This window comes from Megascapheus bottae, chromosome 7, assembly GCF_031878675.1.
Source record: "Megascapheus bottae isolate mThoBot1 chromosome 7, mThoBot2.hap1, whole genome shotgun sequence".
NCBI lineage: Eukaryota > Metazoa > Chordata > Mammalia > Rodentia > Geomyidae > Megascapheus > Megascapheus bottae.
Genome location: NC_143515.1, coordinates 22,443,341 through 22,463,554, shown reverse-complemented (window position 1 = coordinate 22,463,554; position 20,214 = coordinate 22,443,341). Strand labels below are relative to the sequence as shown.

General features: G+C 43.1%; 1 protein-coding gene and 1 pseudogene across 1 annotated transcript in view; both read left to right on the top strand.

Moving 5' to 3' along the window:
* Positions 1–3,034: 3,034 nt before the first annotated feature.
* On the top strand, positions 3,035–3,127 carry LOC150060429 (U6 spliceosomal RNA; annotated as a pseudogene).
* A 5,462-nt stretch (positions 3,128–8,589) lies between these two features.
* The window catches only part of Smyd1 (SET and MYND domain containing 1), a 28,838-nt gene continuing 17,213 nt past the window's right edge, over positions 8,590–20,214 (top strand). Inside the window, exons 1-2 of the mRNA XM_090336527.1 lie at positions 8,590–8,814; positions 19,964–20,140. Of these exons, the coding sequence (XP_090192653.1) occupies positions 8,678–8,814; positions 19,964–20,140 (314 nt within the window). The 5' untranslated portion in view covers positions 8,590–8,677. The remainder of the gene's footprint in view (positions 8,815–19,963; positions 20,141–20,214) is intronic.

Sequence of the window (20,214 nt, the reverse complement as noted above, 5' to 3'; positions counted from 1 at the left end):
GTGGGAGGAGGGGCGGAGACCCGGCTTCCTGAGGGGAAGTCGCCGCCACCGCCGGCGGTCGATAGAACTGCGCCGGCGCCATGGCGGCCTGGCGCGCTACGGCGCCTGCGCAGTGGACAGGCCGCGCTTCGTCCCGCCTTCCTGTTTATTCCGGCCCCCCCTCCTCCCGCCATTTCCGGGCACCGCGCTAACCCGTCTCACAGGCGGGTGCTTCCGGTCTTGCCTGGCACCTCACAGCCTTAGCCGGCTGCGGGCTGCTCGGGCCTGTAGGCCTACCTCCTGTGGAGCTGGAGACTTTGTCCGTGGAAAGGCAGCTCGGGCAGAGCAACGAGGCGAGACTGGATCCCAGGGACTCAGCAAAATGCCGGCGTGGGGGCGTGGTTCCCGGGGGAGCGCGCCATCTGTGAGTGGAAACACTGGAGCTGGAGCTGGAGGCCTTGAGTTCCAGCCTCCTCGGTGTGGGACCACGCACGGAGAACCAGAGGCAGATAGTCTCAGAAGTCATCCAATCACTTCCCCCACTTAGGGCCACCAACATACAGCGTCCTTGGTCATGATTTATTGCCATTATTGGTTCATAGATGACCTAATCCCTCTCTTTTTCAGGTCACTGAGCTTCTATATGTATAACAACATCCATAAGCAATATATGTCCAGATTTCCTATCTCAGGGAGACCTCACTACCATTCATTGTAGTCATATTCTTTTCAAAAATGTTTCTCCCTCCCTGCTTCCCTCCTTTCCACCCCCCCCACCAACAAACATATATATGGCTAAAGAGTATTTAATTTGGTTTTGAGACAGGATCTCACTTTGTAGCCTAGGCTGGCCTGGAATTTGCGTCCTAGTTCTGGGATTACAGATGTGTAATCTACGCCAGGCTGTAGATTTATTTACTTCCCTCTTTACAGCATTTTAGGATTTGTTTCACTTAACATCGAAATTCTCCGACTGCTGCAAATAGTGTTGTTTTGTTGTTGTTGTTGTTGTTGTTTTTGTGCCAGTTCTGGAGCTTAAACTCAGAACCTGAGCACTGTCCTTGGGCTTTCTCAAGGCTAGAGCTCTACCACTTGAGCCATAGCATCATTTCCAGCTTTTTTCTATATATGTGGTATGGAGGAATCAAACACCTGTCTTCCTGCATAGTAGGCAAGCATTCTACCACTAGGCCAAATTCCTGGCCCAGCTGTAATATTTTCATTAGTGTGCAATATTCCACCTATTTTCCTGTTTATGAGTATATTTTCTTGTTATGGGCGTGTTTTCTTTTTTTTTTTTGCCAGTCCTGGGCTTGAGCTCAGGGCCTGAGCACTATCCTTGGACTTTCTCAAGGCCAGAGCTCTACCACTTGAGCCTCAGCACCACTTCCGGCTTTTTGCTATATGTGGCACCAAGGAATTGAACCAGGGTCTTCATGCATGCTAGGCAAGCACTTTAACCACTAGGCCAAATTCCTGGCCCCCATGGGTGTGTTTTCTTATGCACTTTTCAAACCTTTCTCCTGGGTATGGTCTATTTCTGTCATGCTGACATGGCCCTATTTCAGTTTCTAAGCTATGCTTGATACATGCAAAATCCAAACTGCCCTCTATATTTCTTCCTTTTCTTCTTCCTCTTTTTCTCCTCCTCTTCCTCCTCTTTCTCTTCCTCCTTTACAGGGGCTTGCACTCCCCACTCCCACTTAGCTTTTTCTACACATGACTCTTGTTCTGCCATTTGAGCCATAGCCCCACTTCTGGCTTTTTTCTAGTTAATTGGAGGTGAGAGCCTTGGGTTGGCTTCCAGCTGTGATCCCTCAGATTTCAGCCTTGTGAGTATCTAAGATTGCAGCTATAAACCATCAATGACCAGCTTACCCTGAACACTTCTACCAAAGGTTCTTTCTAGAAGTCATTAATGGCTCTCATTGTCTTTTCTGTAAAGCTAAAGTGAGCCTACCAGCTTCACTGCAACTCTGATCTTCCTGAATTACCAAGCTCTCACCTCCCTACACTACTTTGACCTTACAATTCAATAATATTAAATCTATACTCATTTTCTCAAATACTACACTATTGTGTAGTATCTCTTCCTAAGTGAACTCTTTTTTACAGAACTGAATCCTATCCTGGTTTCAGCATTTCTCATTCTTAGGCATTACTCCATACTTTTTTTTTTTGATCAGTTTTGGGGTTTGAACTCAGGGCCTGGGCACTGTCCCTGAGCTTCTTTTGCTCAAGGTTAGCACTCTACCACTTGAACTACAGCACCACTTCCTTTTTGTTTTTCTGTTTATATGGTACTGAGGAATGGAACTGAAGGCTTCAGGCATGCTAGGCAAAGCATTCTTCTGCAAAACCACATTCCTAGCCAGCTTCATACTTTTATTGCATGTACATCCCAAAGTAATAGAGAAAATTGCTTTATGTGATTTAAAACTGTATACATGATTTTTAGTTTTTCCTTTACAGTTTCTCTATTTTTTTTTTTGCCAGTAGTGGGGCTTGAACTCGGGACCTGAACACTATCCTTGGGCTTTCCTCAAGGCTGGCACTCTACCACTTGAGCCACAGCACCATTTCCAGCCTTTTCTTTTTTTAATTTTTTTCCATATATTTTTATTGTAATTAATAGAAGGGTTACAGTATATTCACCAGATAGAAGGTGCATTACTTCACAAGCATTGCACTTATAGCCTTTTCTATAAATGTGGTATTGAGGAATTGAACCTGGGTCTTTGTGCATGCTAGGTAAGCATTCTACACTAGGCCAAACTCCCGGCCCATATGTGTGTGTTTTAACCTCTACATCTCTGTTCATGTTGTGTTCTGGAGGCAGAGATGGTTTCTGCCACTTCTTATTCCCCACTCCTTATTTCTTTTAGAAACTTGCCCAAAGACCTTAGGTTGCCCTAGATTTCCTCTTTGCCTCATAATACTCCTCATCTCTCATTACCTGCTGCCCATAGTCTCCTTTGCATGATCAATGTCTTGATACATCTCTATACATATGCTGATGGCTGCATATGAAACAGGTGAATTTAAGAATTCTTAGGTGCTTGCCTCAGCAGCACAAATACTATACAGAGAAGATTAGCATGGGCTCTGCCCAAGGATGACACAAAATCCTTAAGCATTTTATATTTTTAATGATGGGACAGCGGGTGACCCAATTTAGTGGTGACACTCACTAGACACTGTTTTGGAAATTCAACTTGGGGGCTGGGGGGTTGGGAGGAGAAAAGCTGGGAGAAGATGAGGGAACGGTGAAACTGTTCACCAAGAACTATACTCATCACCTGACTTATGTAGCTGTAACCCCTCTGTACATCGTCTTTACAATAAAAAGTTCTTATGAGAAAACTATTTTATGGCTGAATATTTCTTAGAGCCAGAGGGAAAGAGAAATGATCATGTTATTTTAGCTTTCAAGACTGGAGGGGCTCACATATGCACAAGGGCTCAATGACTGAATTGTGTCTCTGGCACTATACTATTTTAGTAAGAAAATGTGAATTTTGTCAGGCATATAATTATGAAGAGCGAATAGTCTGTCTTATCCTGGACTGTAAGTGTGAGGTGAAATGAACCCAAATTTTCATTGATTGCTTCTTTCACATTGCTTAGGAAATGAATGAATGAACAAATGAACCAGTGAATGCACTTTGAAGAAATGAGCCCTTCCAGGTCTATTTAATGTTGCCAAGCATTCAGTTATTATTAGTCTCAGCAAGTTGGCAGACATTTTGTGTAAAAGGTCAGAGCATTGATGCTTTTGGCTTTGTAGGTCATATGTTCTCTGTAGTGATTATTAAACTCTACCATCATGTTATAAATGTAGGCCTCTGTATGCAAGGGTATCTGCTTTCTAATACAATTTTATTTATAGTCATTGAAATATAACTGCTAGGTACATTCCATGTGTCACAAAATCTTTTTAAAATCATTAAGGTACAAAAACTTTCCCTCCAGTCCTGGTGCTTGAACTCAGAGCCTAAGCACTGTCCTTGGGCTTTCTCAAAGCTTGCGCTCTACCACTTGAGCCATAGCACCACTTCTGTTTTTTTTTTTTTTCTGTGTATGTGGTACTGAGGAATTGAATCGAGGTCTTCCTGCATGTTAGGCAAGCACTCTCCCATTAGGCCACACTTCCAGCCCCAAACATTCTTACTCATAGGCCTGAAAAGACCCTAATAGACCCTTTTTATATTTTTTATTTATTTTTTTTGGCTAGTCCTGGGCTTGAGCTCAGGGCCTGAGCACTGTCCTTGGATTTTCTCAAGGCTAGAGCTCTACCACTTCAGCCTCAACACCACTTCCGGCTTTTTTCTACGTATGTGGTACCGAGGAATCGAACCCGGGTCTTCATGCATGCTAGGCAAGCACTTTAACCACTAGGCCAAACTCCCAGCCCTAGACCCTTTTTTTAAATGAACACTAAGGTTTATATTCAGGCAGAAAGGAGGTAGGATTTAGGGATAAAGAGAATGTTCTTTTATTAAAGTGGGACACAGGAAAAATGTAACATTTTCCAAGACCTTTTGCTACTAGGTGGTGGTCCTTGCAGCCAATATGTTGCCCTATTGTACTGTAATTATTTTGAGAAGATTGATACTCACAGAATTAAACTCTGGCCTTGGTGCTTCTCTCTTTCTGGTCTCAGGGAAGGTAGAATTCTTCTCCGACCATAGTTTGGGCTGAATCTGTTCTAATATAGCATCCGTAGAATAGCTTAATTCCTGCCAGGCTACCTGAATGAAGACATTGTTTCAATCAGCCTCTGGAGCAATATAGAAGCTTCAGGACATTCATTGGAGGTTAACATGGCTGAACTTTTCTTTTTTTTAAAGACCAAGTTTTTCTATATAGCCCAGGTTGGCCTCAAACTTGAGATCCTTCTGTTGCACCCTCACGAGTAGCTGGGATTACAGGTGTGTGCTACCACACCTGGCATTTACTATTTGCATTTATGAGTCATCAGTTTTAAATATCTTAAATTGTTTTGCTTTTCAGGATATATCTGAAATCACCAAAGCATCCTCTAGTGCCAGTGAATGTGTTCTTGTGACAGATGGCCCCACTTCCATAGAAATGGAATAATAGCTTGAGAGTGAGTGGGGATTTGAAGGAGAACCAGGTCACTAATCTAGACTACTCCATTTTGTTTGTGATTCCATCTTGTCTCTTATCCTTACTTCAAGAGTGATGTTCAGTCTTTCTGGACTTCTATCCCAGGAACAACAGACTGAATATCTTTTTTTTTTTCTCCAGTCCCAGGGCTTGAACTCAGAGCCTGAGCACTGTCCCTGGGCATTTTTCTCCAGAATAGAGCTGTACCACTTGAGCCTCAGCTCCACTCCTCTTTTTCTCCATATGTGAATCGAACTCTGGCCTTCGTGCATGCTACACAAGCACAAGGCAAAACTCCTGGCCCTGATACACTATATGTACTTCTTGGCATCTGTATAACTCTATATTGCCAATCCTGAAGTGATTGCCAAGATCTTGTCATAGCTGAAATGCCAGGCCTGTGTCACTGTGCTCAGCTATGGATAGAGAAAGGCTTCTGAATTTTTCTACTTGATCTTGAACCAGTATCCTCCCATTCTCAGCTCCCAAAGTAGCTAGGATAAAGATGTGAGCCATACTTCATATGTACCTGAGCCTACCTGCAGTTATCGTTCTGATGATCTGACAAAAGACTTTGGATATAATAGCAATTCAAGAAGACGTGATTTGGTAGAAGACACATTATAATTGTTTGACATGTCTTATAATTTGGGGACGATAATGTAAAGTAGTCATTAAAATAAAATAGGAACCATTTAATGAGTACTTTATAAAGTTTTGAGTGCCCTCATATCATATCACCTCATTCAGCCTCAGCAAGCCAGTGAAGTAGAAATCATCACCCTTTTTTTATAGTTTCATTTCAAAGTGGTAGAAGCAGACTTAGAATCTAAATTCAGCCTGGTGGCTCATGCCTATAATTGTAGCTGTTGAGAAAGTCTGGTTCTGAGGATCACAGCTCAAAGTTCTGAGGATCCTCCAGACAGATCCTTATTTCCAATTAACTAGTAAGAAGCTGTGGCTCAGGCAGTGGAGAACAGTATTGGGCAAAAAAATCCAGGGTATAAGATCTAGTCTTACAGCTGGCACACGCACACACACACACACACACACACACGAGTTAAAACTCAGTTTTATTTGACCTAGAAATGAATGCTTATGCATTGTTTACCATAGCTAAGATATGGAATCAACACAGATGCTTCTCAGTGGATGAATAGGTCAAGAATATGTGCTAAACATACACAATGCTTCCATTAAAAAGAATGGTATTGCCCTAATGGAAAGACTTGGAAAAAGTTATATTAAGTGAAGTAAGCCAGACCCAAAGAAACACAAGCTATAGGGTCATTTGTAGTAATTAGAATATGCCTGTAAATCTACAAAAGACAAATACTTGCACTGAATGTGATTAAACAACACTCTAAACATTCACACAGTGAGAGCAAAGGAGGCTATTCTTAGGAGAGAATCACAGAGGCTCAATATGATCATATAAAAAGATGCTTATAGAATGAACTCCAAGAAATGGAAACAAGAGATTTTCCCCCGCTTTGATTTTTTCCCTTTGTCGCTGTTTTTGATTTCTGTATGAGTGAACGAATGAACCCAGTGAATGCACTTTGAAGAAATGAGCCCTTCCAGGCCTATTTAATATTGCCAAGCATTCAGTTATTATTAGTCTCAGCAAGTTGGCAGACATTTTGTGTAAAAGGACAGAGCATTCATGCTTTTGGCTTTGTAGGTCATATGTGTTGTCTTGTATCTGTTTGAGGAGGAGAAAGAGAAGCACAGAAATGATGGGAAGAAGGGTGAACCAATTCAGTGGTGATATACTATGTTGGAAATGAACAATACAGCTTGGGAGGAAGGGGGATCAGGAGGGTAAAAACTGGGAGGAAATAAGGGAGGGGGTGACACTGCAAAGAAATGTACTTATTACTTGACTTATGTAACTGTAACCCCTCTGTATATCACCTTTACAATAAAAAACAAACAAACTTTTAAGAGCGGGGCGTGGTGGCTCACGCCTGCAATCCTAGCTGCTCAGGAGACTGAAAACTGAAGATCTCGGTTCAAAGCCAGCCCAGCACTAAAGTCTGTGAGACTTTTATCTCCAGTTAACTACTAGAAAACTGGAAGTGGCCCTGTGGCTTTAGCCTTGAGCTAAAGAGCTCAGGAATAGCTCCCAGGCCCAGAGTTCAAGTCCCATGATGGACAAAACAAAACAAAAAAAACTTTTAAGAAAGAAATGAGTACTTGTAAGTATTACACTCATAGATCCAGATGACAAGATCCCCTATAATTGTGTTTTTGTGAACACCTGAGGCTGGGAAATATATAATGAACAAAAAAATGTATTGGCTCATGGAACCCAAGATTGCAGGGCTGCATTTAATGAGATTCTTCTTGCTGCATCACAACATGCTGGAAGAAGGGGGGGAATGGAGAGAGAGACTGTGTATGAATTAATGCTTTGATAAAGGTATTAATACACTCATGAGGATGCAACCATCATGAGCTAACATCACTTAAAGGTTCCACCTTGCTACACTGAGTCATTGAGGATTATATTTTCCAGTATGTGAACTTAAGCGAACACATTTAAACATTAATAGATATGTCTGGAAGCTAAAAGTATTATATAAATGAGTGACAGCTCCAGATCTGCATTTTTTGTTTGTTTGTTTTGCCAGTCCTGGGCCTTGAACTCAGGGCCTGGGCACTGTCCTTGGGCTTTTTCAAGGCTAGAGCTCTACCACATGAGCTATAGCACCATTTCTGGCTTTTTTTTCTATGTATATGGTACTGAGGAATCGAATCCAGGTCTTTGTACATGCTAGGCAAGCACTCTACCACTAGGCTAAACTCCTAGCCCAAGTGTTTTCTGTTTTAATCTTTTTTCTTTTCCCCCTAACTTCAGTAAGATCTATCCCATCACCAAAGTAACATTTAGTTCAAGAGGAATTTTTAGGGGTTGTTATTTTAAAGTATGCCTTCATTGTACCCAGTCTACCTTTAACATTCTGTGCCATTAACAATGCTAAGAGGGAAACTGATCTCCATGTCGAGAAGTTAGGGTGCTGTTGGAGACCCAGGAGAAGAAGAGGTGCCCCTGTAAAACCTATATGTATAAACCAAAGAGCTTGGTTTAGCTTGAGTCTGACAGCTGAAGGGTCCCAGAGCAGCAAATATCACCTTGCCTCTTCTCTTGGACTACTACAACCAGCTGCTTTAGACTGACAGAGGCATCTGGCTGCTAAAAATATCCTACTGACCAAGGCCTCCTGATTCCAACTCAAGCTGAACACTGCTGCAAGTCGAGAACTTGGCACATGCAGTTAGTTTCTTCTTGAAAATGAGCTTTTCAAGCCTTGGCTGACCCTATTTCAAGACCACACTCGGTCATGGTCCTTTCCACCAGGTCACCACCCTCCTGCTTGCTCTCCCTGCCTGCCTCCAGGAAAAGTAGTAAGGGAGAGGTGAGGGCCCAGGGCCTCAGGGGGGTGGGGAAGGGGAAGTGGCCTGTCCATTTATAGTACTGCTCTTGGGACACTGAAGGTGTTAAATAGCAGCAGCCACTGGAGGCACTGGACATCTACCTCGCGCTGGCCTGCCAGGCTCTGAGATGAAAATAGGGGGCATGGAGAATGTGGAGGTCTTCGCTTCCGAGGGCAAAGGCAGGGGTCTGAAGGCCACAAAGGAGTTCTGGGCAGCTGATGTCATCTTTGCCGAGCGAGCATATTCTGCAGTGGTTTTTGACAGGTATAAATCCCAGGGTGGGGCCGTCCTTTCCTTCACTGGCATGGTGGGTGACAAATTTCCCAATGCTTTGCTCTCAAAACCATTAGGGGGGCTGGGAGTTTGGCCTTGTGGTAAGAGTATTTGCCTAGCATGCATGAAGTCCCAGGTTGGATTCCCTGAAGTGGTGCTGTAGCTCAAGTGGTGGAGCTCTAGTCTTGAGAAAGCCCAAAGACAGTTCTCACAGGCCCTGAGTTCAAGGCCCAGGTATGTCAACAATTTTTTAAAAACCATTAGGGGAAGGGCAAAGGGTTATGGATCTTTTACAGGATGCCGTTCTATTATGCTGGTACCTTTTCCAGCCCTGTGAAGAGCCATTGCCTGGGATTGTTGTGGCCACTAAAGGGGGTACAGTTGAACAAGGACTTTGGGGTGAAGTTGGCTAAGAGGATGTGCTATGAGTGGAAAGATGGGTGTGGTTCTGGGGGAAACTTTCTTACAGAAGACTTTTTTGCTTCTTTTGGTACATACAAAAAGCTAGACATCTATGTTCATGTATTAGATGAAAAACAAGTTGCTGAGAGTATAAGAAATCAATTTTAAATACACCGGTCACAGAACACAGGAATCTATTTACTTTTCAAACAAAAATGAGAGTCTAGTCCAATCCTAGTCTCCTATGCTTTCCTTAGAGATAGCCTGTATTTCCTTCTAGAATGTTTGTTACATATATCTGTATGTTCTTATCAAGATGTATAGCTATAGTTTAGCTATAGTTTGTCAATTTTTTTTGTTGTTGTTGTTGATTGTGGGGCTTTAACTCTGGGCCTGGGCATTGTCCCTTAGGTCTTCTGCTCAAGACTACCATCCTACCCCTGGGCCTGGGCATTCTCCCTGAACTTTTCAGCTCAAGGCTATCAACATAACCCTTGAGTCACAGCCCCATTTCCACTTTTCTAGTGGTTAATTGGAGATAAGAGTCTCATGGACTTTAGTGCCTGGGCTGGCTTTGAATCACAATCCTTAGATCTCAACCTCCTGAATATCTAGGATTAGAGGCATGAGCCAATGTGCCCTGCTTAAAATGTGCACTGCTTAAAATGTACACAAGCTGCAATGTCCAGCAAAAAATGTACTCTTTACCTAACTTATATGATTTTAACCCCTTATCACCTTTATAATACATTTTTTAAAAATGAGTCTTCTTAAGAGGACCAAAATGCCTAGGATGCTCATATTCAAGGTCAGGGAGAAGATGCATGAGGGAAAAGTTGAGAACTTTATTCAAATATTTATGTCAGTCCTGGGGCTTGAACTCAGGGTCTAGGTGTTGTCCTCGAGCTTCATTTGCTCAAAGCTAGCACTCAACCACTTTAACACAGCTCCATTACCAACTTTTGTTGGTAGTTTTGTTGGAGATAAGGATCTTATAGATTTCCTCACTTGGGCTGGCTTCAAATCACCAAACTCAGACCTCATCTGCTGAATAGCTAGGATTGTAGGTTTGAGCCATTGGTCCCTGTCAGGGAACGTTTAAGAAACTTGGTGTCGGGCCGGGAGTTTGGCCTAGTGGTTAAAGTGCTTGCCTAGCATGCATGAAGACCTGGGTTCGATTCCTCGGTACCACATACATAGAAAAAAGCCGGAAGTGGTGCTGAGGCTCAAGGGCTAGAGCTCTAGCCTTGAGAAAGTCCAAGGACATAGCTCAGGCCCTGAGCTCAAGCCCAGGACTGGCAAAAAAAAAAAAAAAAAAAGAAAAAAAAAAGAAAAAGAAACTTGGTGTCGGTACCACATACATAGAAAAAAGCTGGAAGTGGTGCTGAGGCTCAAGGGCTAGAGCTTTAGCCTTGAGAAAGTCCAAGGACATAGCTCAGGCCCTGAGCTCAAGCCCAGGACTAGCAAGAAAAAAAAAAAAAGAAAAAGAAACTTGGTGTCAATTGGCTGTTTGTGAATTGGAAGCAGGGATGAGCTTCTTTGTGCCTAGCAGGGACAGCTGGCTGATATCTGTGTGACTCTCTATGTGCCTGTGGGAAAGCCAGGAGTAGTGCTGGGACGCAGAGCACAATGACAGCCTCTAATCTGGTAGCAGCTGGGAAAGGGATGGTGGAGGACAAATGATCTATAAATGGAAGTAATTTCAGAAAGGGATTAGGTAAATTCCTGAACCATTTGTTCAGAAAATAAAGAGATATGTGTTTCTTAAAAAAGAATAGCCCTTTATGACATCATCAAAAAAGTAATATACTTATTACTTGACTTAGGAAATGGTAGCTCCTCTGTCTAACTCCTTAATGATAACATTGAAAATTTTTAAAAGATTTTATTAACATTGATTTTTACATCATATTTTAAATGTCATGTTTAACAAATAGGTATTCAAGAAGGGAATCTCTATATACAATCACTGGCACATAGACTTTAGAACATAATTAAAATTAAGCTGTGGGTTTGTATGTCATAGATGCATATCAATCTATATAACATAACATTATGTCTATAGAGTATATATCCCATCATAGATTTTTATGTCTATGTAGTTATGTTTATATCTCTAAGACTATGTCCATAACCTTGGGTACCCAAATATTGAGTCATTGCTCTTGTACTAATATCCACATATTAAGGACACCATGTGCTTTTTTTTCCTTGGGTCTTGACTTATCTCACTCAACATGATTTGCTCTACTTTCATCCACTTCCCAGTGAATGCCATGATTTATCTTGTCTGTTGGCTATGTAGAATTCCATTGTGTGTGTGTGTGTGTGTGTGTGTGTGTGTGTGTGTATTTCACTTTTTTTGTATCCATTCATCTGTAATAGGGCATCTGGGTTGTTTCCATTGCTTGGCTATTTTGAATAGTGTGGAGATGAACATGGCTGAGCAGGTGTCCTTATCATATCTTGGGTTATGATGCTCAAGGTAGATGCCCAGGAGTGGTATGGCAGGATCATAGGGAAGGTCAATTTTCAGTCTTTTTAAGAAACCTCCAAACTGCCTTCCAGATTGGCTGAACTTGTTTACATTCCCACCAGCAGTGCAGTAGGGCTCCTCTTTCTCCACCACCCCAGCATTTGTTGTTGTCTGAGTTCAGAATATTGGTCATTCTAATTGGGGTAAAGTGGTATTTTAGGGATGTTTTTATTTGCATTTCCTTTATGACCATGGATGATGAGCATTTTCTCATATGTTTTTCTGCCATTTTAACCTCTTCTTAGGATATGTCTCTCTTTAGTTCCCTTGCCCATTTAGTGATTGGTTTGTTAGGCTGGACGGGCGAGAGAATTAGTTTCTTGAGTTCCCTGTAGATACTAGATATTAAGCATTTGTCTGATGTATTTTTGGTAAATATCTTTTCTCAGTTGGTTGGCTGTCTTTCTACTTTAGTGGCTATGCTTTTATCTGTGCAGAAACTTATTTTTTGTTTTGTTTTGTTTTTGCCAGTCCTGGGCTTGATCTCAGGGCCTGAGCATTGTCCTTGGACTTTCTCAAGGCTAGAGTTCTACCACTTGAGCCTCAGCACCACTTTCGGCTTTTCTCTATATATGTGGTGCCGAGGAATCGAACCCGGGTCTTCATGCATGCTAGGCAAGTACTCTACCTCTAGGCCAAATTCTGGTCCCCTGTGCAGAAACTTTTTATTTTTAAGTAGTCCCACTTGTTGAGTCTCTCTCCAATCTCTTATAACCCTGGTACTCTGTTCAGGAAGTTTTTGCTTGTGCCTATGAGTTCCAGTGTCTCTCCAGTGTCAGTCAACAATGAAGTTATTTTTTAAAGTGTGTCCCTAGGGCCGATAATGTGGCCTAGTGATACAGTGAGTGCTTGCCTAGCGTGCAGGAAGTCCTGGGTTTGATTCCTCAGTACCACATACACAGAAAAAGCCAGCAGTGGTGCTGTGGCTCAAGTAGTAGAGTGCTAGCCTTGAGAAAACTGTTGTGTGACACAGCCTACCATGAGCTGCATTACTAAAACCTCTACTGAATTGTCCTCAGATTCTAAAGTTTAGGAGTAACAACCTTTTCTCTCTCTTTTTTTTTTCTCCTCTCTTCTCATCTCCTTTTCCTTCCTCCCAATGCTTTCCTTCCTGTCTTCTGTCTCCCTTCTCCTTCCTCTTCTCTTCTTCCCTTTCCCCCATCTCTCTCTTCCCCTCCCTCCCTCCCTTCCCTTTCCCTCCCTTCCTTCCTTCCTTCCTTCCTTCCTTCCTTCCTTCCTTCCTTCCTTCTTTCCCTCCTTCCCTCCTTCCTCCTTTCTGTCCTTCCTTCCTCACTGGATTTCACTATATTATCCAAGTCAGTCTCAAACACAATCCTTCTGCCCCAGTCCTCTTAGATCTAGAGTCATAGATGCATGGTACCATATCAGGCAATAATTTCCTAGACTATACTACACACCAAATTGCCTCCAAAATGAGGCCATCTTCACTCATTTACATCTGAAGATATGGGATGAACTTGGGATGAGGAGTGTGGATTCAGCTGGAGTACAGAAATACATGCAGTATGAGGTGCACTGGCTGTAATTCCAGCATTTGGGAGGATGAAGTAGGATTGTGAATTAGAAAGCCAGCCTGGATTACATGGCAAGACTGTTTCAACAAACAAAATAAAAAAAGGCCCACTCCATACCTACATAAGGAGGTTGAAGCATCTAACTTACACCTGGACATACAGTGATGCAACACGAACACAGCAGTGCCCCTCTAGGACTAACATAAGCCACTGAAAATTCCAGAGATGTGTTAATCTGGTCATTTTGTAATTGCAATGTACTACAAAGGAAGCATTCCAGATCCCTCACAGACTGTCTTTCCAACACCGTTTCTCACTATGATACCTCCTATGATCCCCTAAGCACCATGCCGGCCTCTTTCTGGAGACCTTGACCTTCTCTGAGGACACACTCAGTTCTTCTTTATCCCAGCAGGACAATCAATGCCTCTTCATCTCCCAGCTGATTGTCTCTCTGTCTCCCTTCTTTTAATCTTACAGCCTGTTGCCACCCATTGTGGACTAGGATCTCACCTTCTTTACTGGTATTTACTTTTGTACCAGCCCAGCCTGGACACTGCTGGAACAAGGTCTTTATCTCTAAGGCCCTCCATTACCTAACTCAATAATAGATTTGTAAAAAAGTATCTAATAATAAAGAAAGGCTGCACGCTGGTGACTCATGCCTGTAACCCTAGCTACTCAGGAGGCTGAGATCTGAGGATCATGCTTCAAAGCCAGACCAGGCTTTGTGTGAGAGACTTATCTCCAATTAAGTACCTGAAAACTGGAAGTGACGCTGTGGTTCAAGTGGTGGAATGCTAGCCTTGAGCCAAAGAGCTCAGGGACAGTGCCCAGGCTGAGAATTCAAGCCCCATGACAAATAAAAATAAAAATAAAAATAAAAGCAAGCAAGCATGTAACTGATACTCAATAAATCCTTGTGAAAGAAAGGAAGGTAGGAAGGAGGGAGAGAAGGTAAAAAGGAAGGAAATGAGAAAAGGAATTTAAAAATGTTAGTGTGAGTATTTAGGGATGGAATATTCCCTACTATTTGGTGGGCTGAGAGTTTTGCATGTTTTTTTCTTTTGGCTTTTGTACACATTCATTTTGATTCATTAGAAAAATACCACTAAGGGGCTGAGAGCGTGGCCTAGGGGTAGAGTGCTTGCTTGCCTAGCACACAGGATGCTCTGGGTTTGATTCCTTGGTACCACATACACACAAAAGCCAGAAGTGGTGCTGTGGCTCAAATGGTAGACCACTAGCCTTGAGAAAGCCCAAGGATAATGTTCAGATGCTGAGTTTAAGCTTCAGGCAAAAAAAAAAAAAATAGTACAGCTAAATCTAACCTGATTATTAAAATCAAAGCTCCCATAGTGGTCATAACATTTTTGTATACAATTATAGCAAAACACTGACATTTGATAGTTTAATGTAAGTATCATTTATGTGAAAATCATGGCAAGCAAATTTTAATTAGAAAATTCATAGTTCACCAAACTACATATATTATGCTGACAGTTTGACACCATGATTACAAAATTACAAATATAGAGAAAATGTCAAGGCTTGACATTTATACTATAGAATTTTACCCTAACACTTTTGTTAATAAGACCAGGCAGGGAGAATTTTTCTCTGGCTCAGTCCTCTTTGGTGGTGATGTGACAGGCTATCTGTCCAGCATGCAGACACCTTGTCTTTGCAGTTATCTGTCACCAACTGACTATTTCCATATAAGGAGTTGAGCAGCAACTGCTATTCCAGCCCTCTTAACTCTGACAGAGGACAGCAGCCCAGGAGGGGGCTGCAGAGCTGGGCATGAATGGAGACGCTCCCACAGGCAGAATGTGCAGACGTCTGGCAAAGTAGGTTGGCTGTGAGGGAGCTTCTGTTCTTTGGGCTGGGAGTACTGGCCAGCAGCCAGGATTTACAAGAATAATACCTGCCATGATACTGACCACCACTTCCATAAAGGAGCTTGGGGAGATGTGTTTTTAGCAAGTGAACAGAGGGAGACAATGGCACCAGTGCCTGGGTACCACTGGGTCTTAGCTATTTAGGAGACTGAGCTCTGAGGATCAGTGTTCAAAGCAAGCCCAGAAGGTAAAGTCTATATAACTCTTACCTTCAATTAACAAGCAAAATGCCACAAGTGGAGCTGTGGCTCAAGTGGTATAGGAATAGCTTAGAGCACAAAAGCTCAGGGACAAGCCAGGTATCAGTGGTTCATGCCTGTAATCCTAACTACTCAGGAAGCTGAGATCTGAGGATTAAGGTTCAGAGCCAACCTGGGCACAAAAGTTTGTGAAACTCTTATCTCCAGTTAACCAGCAGAAACCAGAAGTGTTGCTGTGGCTCAAAGTGGTAGAGCTCTAGCCTTGAGCTGAACAGCTCAGGGATGGCACACAGGCCCAAAGTTCAAGCCCCACAACACCCCCCCCACCAAAAAAACAAGAACAAAAACAAAACTCAGGTCCAGTACCTAGGTTCTTAGCCCTAATACACACACACACACACACACACACACACACACACACACACACACACACACACACCCCCCAAAAGCTAGAAATATTGCTTTGAAAATTACAAAGTTCTGAACAAAGTTACTACTTGAGTGAACAGGAGACAGGATACTTGTGAAGGTCATCTCTCCCCCACTGCCCCTGGCCAAAGACTGGTGGGAACAGGCACTCTTTCTATTGGTATCCAAAAAGAGGTTTGAGAACTTTATGTCTTTTGAACAGTTTCCCACACTGGCAGAAGCAATAGGGGAGAAGGAGTTTGTCTTTGTCCTACAGGGACCATTTTTATCTCTTGATGTCTTGCCAGGTTGAACAAGTATTACTGTTAGAATGGATTCTTCCCCGCTCCCAGTTAAATAGGGCTCAGTGGTAGAGTTGTTCTCTCCTTTACGTTTTTTTTTTCTTGTTTGTTTTTGCTTTAAACTGTGCCAATCCTGGAACATGAACTCAGATCCTTGATGCTGCCCCTGAGTTTTTTTTCCCCTCAAGTCCAGTGCTTACCACTTGAGCCATAGCTGCACTTCCAGTGTTTTGGTGGTTCATTGGAGATAAGAGTCTCATGACTTCCCTGCCTGGGCTGCTTCAAACTGAGATCCTCGGATCTCAGCCTCCTGAGTAGCTAAGATTACAGATATAAGCCACAGGACTTGAACTCAGTATCTGAAGCTTTCCCTCATTGGCTGGTGCTCTACCACCTAAGCCATGGCTCTAATCCTCTGGGCTGGTTTGAACTGTGATCTTCTAGGTCTCAGACTTCTGAGTAGCTAGGATTACAGGTGGGAGCTACTGGCACCATGCTAGATAGTTAGTTTTTTTTTTTTTTGTCTTTCATGGGACTTGAACTCTGGGCCTGGGCATTGTCCCTGAGCTCTTCAGGTCAAGGCTACCGCCCTACCCCTTAAAGGTACATTTCCATTTCCATTTTCTAGTCATTAATTGGAGATAAGAGTCTCATGGACTTTAGTGCCTAGGCTGGCTTTGAATTGCAATCCTGATCTCAGCCTCCTGAGTAGCTAGCATTACAGGCATGAGCCACCGTGCCCGGCACTTCTGGCTTATTCTGTGTATGTGGCACCAAGGAATTGAACCCAGGGCTTTGTATATGGTAGGTAAGCACTCTACTACTAGGCCATGCTCCCAGCCTCCAACTCCCCTTCTTGATGCCACAGTAGACTACCAGGCCTGGCCTTGGGCTAGTTCTGGAGCCTGACCCTGACCACTGGCCACTGGTCTCATTGATTGCACTGTAATTCCCATCTATCTTCGATGGCTTGGAGGCATGTCACCAGAAGCTGTACAAGAACCTGCTGAAGGAGGTGGGAGGGTTCAACTCAGAGGAGAGAGAAGAAGCAGCAGCATGGCAGTAGCCAGTGAGTGCTGAAAGAACTGACCTGGCCAGACTTGTTCCATTGGTCAAGGAGCCAAAGGGCTACACTGGAGTACACGAGTATGTTTCCTGGTGAAGCAGTCACACCTAACACGGGGAAGATGTTCACAGCAATTAGAATTGGCCAGCCACAAACTAAGTGTTCTGCTTTGGTTGTTCGCTTTTCTTGAATCAGGCTTTAATTATATAGCCCAGGTTGGCCTTAACTTACAGTCAGTCTCTTGAGTGCTGGGGTTATAGGTATGTACCATCATGCCAAGCTTGTGATTTGTTATTCTTGGGGAGGGAGACTTTATATTTCAACAATGAGAGGGAGGCGACACATAACGCAGTGCCTGTGTCATAGCGTTTCTTGGCAAGGGATCCATGAAGAATTTCAAGACTCCCAGGTTCCTCCAGGAGTCTTTTCCCATGTGTTCTAGAAACCCTGTTTCCTTTTCATAATATTCAGCACACTGCCTGGTGAGCACATGTTCACTTGTATTTTGGGTGACCTGCTCACTGTATCCTAGTGCTCGTCCCATAAAGGTCATGAATTGACACTGGTCCAGGTGAATCGAGCAAGAGCTTACATGCAGAAGGCATTGAATCTCCCACAATGAGGTCAGATTGAAAGTTCTGTGAAAAGTCTGATTATAATGAAAAGGACCATTTGAAAGCTCAAGCCCCTCATTTTGAAAAGCAGGGATCTATAGTTTTGAAGGACAAAGGCCAGCTTAGAGGTAGGACCAGATGCCAGATTTCCCCATGGTCAGTACTGTGTATTTCCACTTGGCCAGTCCTTTGCTGTGGTTTGAAGCTGAGTGTGTGTGTCCTTAAGGTTTTCTGTGTGACATTTAATCCTCACTGTAAGCTCTTAAGAGAGCAGGGACAATCTGTCCATGGTATTTAGAGGTGGGGCCTTTGAGAAGGGGTTAAGATTAAAGTCATCAAAGTGGAGTTCCAATGATTGAAACATTGTGGCTTTATAAGAAGAGAGAGAAACTTGAGTGTGAGGGTGGGAGGAAAAGCCAGGAGAGAGCTAGGGAAGGAGTGACATTGTAGGAAGAGGACTTATTGCCTGACTTCTGTAACTGTTACTCCTCTGTATATCATCTTTATGACAACAATAATTTTTTTAAAGGAACAAGGAGAAAAATAAAAGGAGATGGAGAGCACTGTGACCACAGCTCGCATTTGTAATTCTAGCTACTCAGGAGGCCGAGGGCTGAGGATCTCTGTCCAAAGTTAGCCCTGGCAGAAAAGTCCATGAGATTCTGAAGGAAAAAAAAAAAAAAAGCTAAAATGACTCAAGTGGTAAAGCGCTATCTTTGAGAAAAACAAAACAAAACTCAGGGACAGCATCTAGGCCCTGAATTCAAGCCTCAGGATGCGCAAGTGTGTGCGTGTACGCGCACACACACACACACACACACACACACACACTTACACGTTGTACACAGAGGAGGAGGAGGGAGAGACCAGCACCCCTGCAGTATTCTTTTTTGGGGGTAGGGGAGATCATGGGGCTTAAACTCTGGCCTGGCCGCTGTCCCGGAGCTCTTTAGCTCAAGGCTACCACCCGACCCTTAAGCCACAGCCCCACTTCCCATTTTCTAGTGATTAATTGGAGATAAGGGTCTCTCCGCTTTGTATTGCCCTGGCTGGCTTTGAACCAGGATCCTCATATTTCAGCCTCCTGAGTAGCTAGGATTATAGGTGTGAGCCACTGCACCTGGCTTTTTAAAAAAAATCTTTAAATTTTTATTTTATTGTCCAGATAATGTACAGAGGGATTACAGTTACAATCATCAGGTATATAGGTACATTACTTCTTGAACCTTGATACCCCTTCTCTTTTTTGTCCCCCCTTTCTTCCCCCATCCCCTTCCAGTCATCTTGATTTTCGCCTTTCCTTCCCTATTTCACATAAACAGACCTTTGCAGTATTCTTGATCCCTGTCTCATCATGGGATATGCTCGTCTCCTTAGGGCTATGTAAAACAAAACCAAAAGCCACCACTAGTCCTCGTCTATGGCATTAGACCATGAGCCCAAAGCAGTTTCTTTTTCTTTTTCTTTTTTTTTCAGTCCTTGGGATTGAACTCAGGATCTGAGTACTATCCTTGGGCTTATTTTTTTCTCCTCAGAGATAGTGCTGTACCACTTGAGCCACACCACTTCCGGCTTTTCTATGTAGGTGGTTCTGAGGATTCGAACCTGGGTCTCTGTGCATGCTAGGCAAGCACTCTAACCACAAGGCCAAACTCCCAGCTGCAGTTTCTTTTTTATTTCTAGCTCAACCAGTCAGTGCTCATATTTTGTAACAAGAGAAAATGGCTCAAGACAGCCTTCGCCTCACTGGCCCTGTGTTTTCTTTTTTTTTTTTTTTTTCAGTTCTGACATTTTTTTAAAATTTTTTTTATTGTAATTAGTAAAAGGGTTACATGATATTTGCCAGATAGAAGGTGCATTAATTCACATACATTGATACCCTTTCACATGTCTTGGTACCCATTTCCCTCCCCCCCCCACCCCCCACCCGTCTTGGTTTTCCCCCCTTCCCTATCAAATTTCAAATATCCAAATACAAATAAATTCAATATATCAGATAACAAAGTGAGATACTATACCAATATGAGATAACCAAGGGACAGCAAAGGAGATGAGAGACAACATAGTACATTAAGGACAACAATCATTCATTATATGGCTTTTGTTTCAATATCCTGGAGGTCCTTTCAATTAGCTTCACATTATATTGGCCCTGTGTTTTCATCTCCATGTGCAGCCTCATCAATGTTGTGTGCCACACCTGCTTCAAGAGGCAGGAGAAGCTCCATCGCTGCGGACAGTGCAAGTTTGCCCATTACTGTGACCGTACCTGCCAGAAGGATGCCTGGCTGAATCATAAGAACGAGTGTTCTGCCATCAAGAGATTTGGGAAGGTGCCCAATGAGAACATCAGGTCGGGATTGGGCCCTGGGGCGGGTTTGGGTCAGGCTGGGGGTGGTGGCAGGCGTAGCATTGGACTGGCTGTGG